Here is a 6814-nt window from a genome sequence, read left to right on the forward strand (position 1 = left end):
AACTTGGAGTGCGAGCTCCTACTGCCCTGTTTCACGTGGGGTGACCTTCGAGTACCTTCCTTCTGCCGCCTCTCTGCACTTTAGCCTCACACCCCGTATTTTGGCATAAATCCAACTCCTTTCCTACTACCCAATGAGAAAAAAACTTTTTAAATAATTTTATTAAAATCTTGCTCCACTTCTTACTGTGCCTTCTTGATACTGCCGCCACCGTTGCCTTGGTGCCCATTTGAAATTTTCATGCCTTCATTTCGTCTAGGTAGAGGACCTACCACCTATCGATGCAGTTGTCATATCGCACAACCACTACGATCACCTAGACGTGAACAGTGTTCGTGGCCTTAGTGACCGCTTCCCTCAAGCCCATTGGTTCGTGCCCAGTGGGTGCCGTGACTTCATTCTCAGTACTGCCAATGAAGCCAATGAGAGTCGTGTGCACGACTTTCTGTGGTGGGAGGAGCGACCAGTCGGAGACACCGGTGTCAAGGCCGTCTTCACACCAACTCAGCATTGGTCAGCGCGGAACTTTCTGTTTGACAGCTTTGCTGTGCGTAATTGATGTTGAGTGGTGGGGCGTCAGCATTCGATTGGTCAGCCAGTAATCGGTAGGATGTTTGTGCTTCAGACACTCTGGGGAAGCTGGGCTCTGATCGGACCCAAACATCGCGTTTGGTTTGGTGGTGATACGGGTTATTGTGATGCGTTCAAAGAAATCGGTGGGCATCTTGGTCCGTTTGATGTGGCTGCTATTCCGATCGGAGCTTACGAACCTCGGTGAGCTTAGCCAATCACATTTGAGTAAGCCTACACTCCCTAATTGCCTCAAGATTAACAGTGGCTTAAATTAACTTAAAGGAGCAATTTGTTTTTGCTAATGGGTTTCATAGAATCTGCTTTATTACACACTGAAGAGTTTCCGGCAATAATAACTGGTTCACTTCTTATTTAAATGGGAAGGTGGGTTCTAAAGTCGCAACACGTGAATCCATGGGAGGCTGTGGAAATTCACAAGGATATCAGAGCCAAGTACTCCGTCGGTATCCACTGGGGTACCTTTCCTCTTACTCAGGAAGTAAGTGGGCTACATTGACATATTTATTCCCTTGTTGTTGTACCCTTGCTTCGAAGCCTCTGACTTTCCTTGCATTTAGTCCTTCATGGCACCGAAAACGGCTTTGGAGAAGGCGCTGCAGACTGCAGGTCTACATCCATCCGAATTTCGGACCATCCATCATGGTCAGTCGCTTTGCTTCCATCGTGACAGCAGTGAAGATGCTTCTGTCGAGTAATACCTCTCCCTGTTCTCCTGTATTGTCGCCACCTTCTTAATTGTGTTTCCCACTGTTTTTCAAGAAAGTCTCCAGGATATTAGCACTATGGAAAGTCATTTTTTTGAATTCTTGGGATACTGCAATCTGGGACCTGTGCGTATGGGGGACGTAGGTGAATTCTCCGCCTAGAGGATCACTGGCCCGCCACAAAACTGCCTTTCAAATTGCAAATAGCATTCCGTGGGTGCTGGTTTCGTGGCGTGAGTCTGGTTCACACAACCGGAGCTGCCAGCCTCTCTGGACTTGTGTGGGTTGTGTCCCCTTTCGTCATGAGAACGATTTTAGCAAACTCCTGGGGAAGATCAACCAGCAGAAACCCACAAACTGTGTACTGATAAAGATGCGTCAGATATCGGAATAAACTGGTTCTGAATTCTTTGTGATGGTAGGTTGTGGAGTTTGGTGGGATCCGAAAGGGATGGGATGGTGTCGAATGGATGACCTCTAGGGCCTAAATATGTTTCCTTTCTTGCAAGAAAGCATTTGGTGCACAGGAACTACTTGCTGCAGGAAAAAATGCAACAAGATTGTACGGAGAGGCAGATCCGCACCCATTCCCACTCTGGTAGAAAACCACAGCAGTACCTTGGTCTCCACTTGGTAAGTGTTTGTAATATATCCGGGAGACTCGTGATGGTGACGCTAACTTCCGGTTAGGCAAATAAAGACGGTATTGTTTCCACCCTCCTACCGATTGCTAAGTCACAGGGATCGGCTCAACATTTCCACATTTGGAAATGTCTCTTATCTAGACACTTGGATGAATTATGTTTAACAAAGATAAACGCCACTTAACTGCCAGTTTTTATTCACTTACATTAACGCCACTTTGCTATTAATCATAAAAAGGGAAAATAGTGTGCCAAGATTTGGTGCATGTTTTTGCAGTGTGTAAGTGTGATCTTTGGTCAGTCCAATTTAGCATTTGTAAACCAATCGAACTTTTATCAGAACACCGATAACAACAACAACCTTGCGGATGTTTTAATACATTGGTGGGTCTCGGCGCCGAGGTGCGCGGTCCCCAATGCTGGAGGAGCTGTTGGTGTTGGGTAGACGCATATTGAAGGGGAGCTAATAAGCTTTAGGTGGAAATGTGAGTGCCTACACATGCAAAAATCTACTTGGCTGGAAAATTGTTCACTGATAGGAGACCAATGCAGGGTAGCTTGTAATCCACTTGGGTGACCTATCACTTCACACATCTGCAGTAGGAGCTTTTGCAGATGTGTCGTGGCTTCCAGACAGTTCTCAAAAATGCAAGGTCGTTGACCGGTTGTTGCAAATCATCCGGTTTGGTATGAAATGGAAATGAATCCGGAAACCTCGGACAAACGACATTCAAACCCAGTGACTTTGGGTAGCCTTAGTTGAACATGCACGGGATTGAGTTGCTTGCCCCCTTATTCATCTTGAAGTAACTTAAGTAACACCACTGCATACATTACGGCAACCAACGTCGAGACTTGACTGATAATCGCAGGAGATGTTCGAGACAGAGCCCGGCAAACTCCTCTCTCCTTCTACAAACTTTTGGGTAGAACTGTGATGGGCTTGCTGTTGACCCTTCTCAGGCACAAAAACGGTCCTAATTTTCTATATGTATATTAGGAATCATATTAACTCTTCGAGGAGGCGATTTAACGACCCTAGAGGTCACTCCCAACTAACTGCAATACCGATATTACAAGCACAACCAACCGTCAAATAAAACTTCGAGTAAAAAATCAGCGAAAAAGATGCATTCAGAGGAGAAAGGTTGAAGAAATATTAACTCTTCACACACACACACACACACACACACAAGTATTTAGAATGAAATTTGGGTAGACAAGAGGAAAGGTGTGAGGAAGAAGAAAAAGAGAAAAATGATGGTCACTTGAAATGATGATGTTGACTCACAGCCTGCGGTTGAAAACACGATCGGAAGAGAGAAAGAGAGGAAATATGAGGACGCCTAGGTGATCACCTCCCACTGTAAGATAGCCATATCCGCACCCCCAATGGAGATAAGCCGCGAATCATCAAAGAGGAAGTCTACGTTAGTCACGTGGCTGGAGTGGCCGCCGTAGGAGCGCGGTTCGCTCTAGACAAAGTTGTTTGAACGACGATGTCGACAGCAGAAACAGACAAAGCGATAGCAGCACTGACAGCTCAACTCACCTTCAACTGACAGGTAGGGTAGCGGAAGAGGTTGACTTGACCGAAATCATCCGCTGTGGCCAGAAGACGAGTGGAATGGCTACGACAGACGGCGTTGATGTCGGTTCCATCGGAATCGGGAGGCCAGATTCCGGCCACCTCAAAGCCCAAGTTACAGTGCTGCGTGGCCCAACGCACATCACGCATGCCACTTGCCGACGTCACCTGCAGAAACAGGTTTTCATGTCAAATTTTCCCATGAGTGATCCAACCCGAATCATCTGCACAATGCGCTACTTATGGTGCCATTTCAGTAGGCAGCTTTGTATTACCAACGCACATCGACTTTGCTAAAAAGTGCACTACCCACACGAACACTTCCATGGAAGGAGGATAATTCACGGTCTATTCCCATCAAGAGTGGGTCAGTTCTTTACCGCATCGCATATCAAAGGTTCAGACTTTCCTGACAGTAAACCCTTCAGGTCTTCCAATACATGTTTTGTTTTGGTAATTTCTCACCTCCCAGGTTGATGCAGATTGGGCCAGGTAGTCATGAAGACATTTACCTGGGACATAAGAGTACCTCAATTTTATCAATGGCTCAGCAGTGGTCCGTTACTCTGCCTTCAGAACTTGAAAGTGTTACCTTGAAACAAATTCAAAGGCATTCCAAACACCCGGACATCATAAGAAACAGGTGAGAAACGGTCTTCTTAGAATCCAAGATTTCTTCTCCCTCTTTGCACACGAAAGGTATTAGGCATTGCCAAGAAGAAGATGGCAACAGATTCTTCGCAGACAGGGGATAATGCAGCAATAAAAAAGGCTTTTTTCAAACAACACTTTGCAGAAATTAGACCTACCTGCCGACAGTTGGCCACGGACCAGTAGAGCAGCTCGTGGTCTCCAGAGACCGAGCGCAGATATTGGCTATCCTCGGACCAATCGAGGTGCAACACGAAGCTCGAGTGACCAGAACACTTGCCCAGTCGCGAATACTTTGTTCCGCGTGTCGTAACGTTGTACACATAGATGCTATTGTCACGTCCACCAAGGGCAATGAACTGACCATCTGAAATTAAAAAAAGGCATCTTTAACCCTAACCCATCCCCCTTACCAATTCGTCATTCGACAGGCTTTAGGATTGGCTTAAAAACACTTCCTCGTGTATGCTTCTATCCGATTGGACAGTTGCTGGTCAATCGGGGAGTGGAGACTTACTGGGCGAATAGGCGAGACACTGAATAGGCTCTGGGCTTTCGTGATGGGCAGCGATGATCTGATGCAGTACAGCGTCGAGAATGATCCACCGACCCGAGGTGGTGCCCAGAGCGACCACGGGGACGGAATCGGCGAGATCACCCCCGCCACCGCTTTCTGCCTCCGTGTGATTGGGCACCGCAGTGGAAGAGCTCACCACAGCTGGGTAGAACGCTGCACAGATGATCTCTTCGGAGAGATTCTCTGCCCACACAAGCCGCCGAGTTAGTGAATCCCACAGAAAAACGTTACCATCGCGTCCACCGGTAAGGAAGTGATGGCTCTGCGGATGAGCTGCAAGTCCCCACAACTCGTCACCATGGCTCTGAACCAGTGGACTGAAATTCGCCCCAAGCTGACCCTGAATTCGCAAAGGAAGAGAGTATAGGGCGCTTGTTTCAAGATCAGGCAAACACGCACCTGGAGAATGTCGCCCTGAGTGGTGCCAACAATGACAATATCGCCAGGACCGGAAACGAGTGTCCGCACGGGTCCGTACCAAGCACTGAGTTCGACAAAAATGCCAGTAGGATTCAATGATGAGTCCAGTTGGACGATGCGACTGTCCCGTCCGCCTCCGGAAAGTAGATGACCGGCTTTGCTGAAGGCAAGTGCGAAGATGCCACCCACGTGAACGCCCAAGACGGCTTGGCTGATCCTGTTTGAACCTTACAATTTCACAAATCCCAAGTTTATGAGGCCAAAGCGCCAGGTTTTCGTTCGGATTTTGAAAGAATGCGGTAGTCAATGGGAATAAAGCTACTAGCCACCGGTGATCAGGTGAAGCCTTATCAATGCATTCACCAAAGCGGATTATCACATTCAGCAGATAAATACGCATACATTCTGGAGGCACGAAAATTCAGCAATTGGGAAATCTTTAGAACATCATGTAAATACTGGAATACCTCTCGGCCAAAGAAATATGTTCCCATTCGAATCACCCGTGATTAAGTCGCCGTTTTCCACAAAAATCATTGAAAGCACAAATTTCGGTTTTTCATATCTCTAAAAAATACACAATTTGCAATGCGTGAAATTGGTCAATAGAATTTACGGCAAATTGGAGAATTTAATGGGGTGGCGCAAATAAAAACACGATTTCGGCGCTCTCATCGGTTTAGCAACAGCCAATCATAACAAAGCACCGACTGGAATCTGGTCTCCCTGGTGGAGTCCAATCCTACTAATTTTGGGTGATTTTAAGGGACCATTGGCTTGACTCACGTCAAAAACACCCTGTTTCTTGGCGAGATTGGAGCCTTCCAATGTCCAAAATGCCAAGTGACTTTTGCCAATAGACACGAGCGCGTTTGCGTCGATTGGATTGAAGTCAACCGCTATAACGGGATCGGTAGAAGTCTGTAACAGCAAAAAGGCAGTCATTCGCACATAACTGCTACAATTAAAGAGGTGCGATGGCAGAAAAGCAAATGGTGTAATGTAGACCACTTAAAGGACTACCTACTGCCGATTCCACGCCTGTCCTACATGCAGCCACGTCGTCTGTCTACAAGACCCAACAAAGGACAGGATATTCTTACTACCCAAAGCAGTCGTTTCTTCGCTACTTTCACACCGCAGTGCAACACGGTGATGGGAGACCAATGGGCAGTAAGACCTTTTAGGGGCGTAAGCGTCAGACGTCTGTTGAACACTGACGTTTGCACCACATCGCCTCGGTAGTCATTCCTGTAAACCTGAAGTCAGCACGTGAAATGCCTGATCGACACACAACCTGCTATGAGACTGCATAAGAGAATTTCCGTAGGGTCAGTGAGTAAATACAGAAGTTGACGCCCACTGGGTGTCGAGACACCTCTCTCCACCTTTAACCAGTGTTATAGAGTAAGATTCTGCACTCGAATTAAGCAGGATCTTGACAGTGAGGGTCACAACTCCCAGAATTGCATGATTGCATCATGTGTGACGAAATGTCGGTGCGAGTAAGCCTTTCAAGTGCAAAATAGAAAAGGGCGACCAGACAGTAGAAGCCTTCAGGTCCACCACCAAAGTCAAAGTGAAACAGGCTAACCTAGAACGATTCGACCTTGTTAATGTACCTTTCACCACACAC

General features: G+C 47.0%; 2 protein-coding genes across 2 annotated transcripts in view; one reads left to right on the top strand and one right to left on the bottom strand. All coding sequences in view use genetic code 11, as the record gives it.

The window, feature by feature from the left end:
* EGR_10923 (N-acyl-phosphatidylethanolamine-hydrolyzing phospholipase D) overlaps window positions 1-1289 on the top strand; it is a gene marked incomplete at both ends in the record, with an annotated part of 6144 nt that extends 4855 nt beyond the window's left edge. The window contains 4 exons of the mRNA XM_024500172.1: window positions 260-547; window positions 596-774; window positions 958-1072; window positions 1152-1289. Coding sequence (XP_024345417.1) covers window positions 260-547; window positions 596-774; window positions 958-1072; window positions 1152-1289 — 720 coding nt within the window. The remainder of the gene's footprint in view (window positions 1-259; window positions 548-595; window positions 775-957; window positions 1073-1151) is intronic.
* Window positions 1290-2753: 1464 nt separating this feature from the next.
* Window positions 2754-6123, bottom strand: EGR_10924 (Echinoderm microtubule-associated protein-like protein; the record flags this gene model as incomplete). Its single annotated transcript, XM_024500173.1, has 8 exons — window positions 2754-2927; window positions 3301-3417; window positions 3495-3698; window positions 4340-4548; window positions 4699-5098; window positions 5158-5405; window positions 5646-5745; window positions 5965-6123. The coding sequence occupies 8 exons, from the start codon at window positions 6121-6123 to the stop codon at window positions 2754-2756; spliced, it is 1611 nt and encodes a 536-aa protein (XP_024345418.1).
* Between the last annotated feature and the right edge of the window lie 691 nt (window positions 6124-6814).

Source organism: Echinococcus granulosus, assembly GCF_000524195.1.
Source record: "Echinococcus granulosus chromosome Unknown EG_S00303, whole genome shotgun sequence".
Taxonomy (NCBI): domain Eukaryota; kingdom Metazoa; phylum Platyhelminthes; class Cestoda; order Cyclophyllidea; family Taeniidae; genus Echinococcus; species Echinococcus granulosus.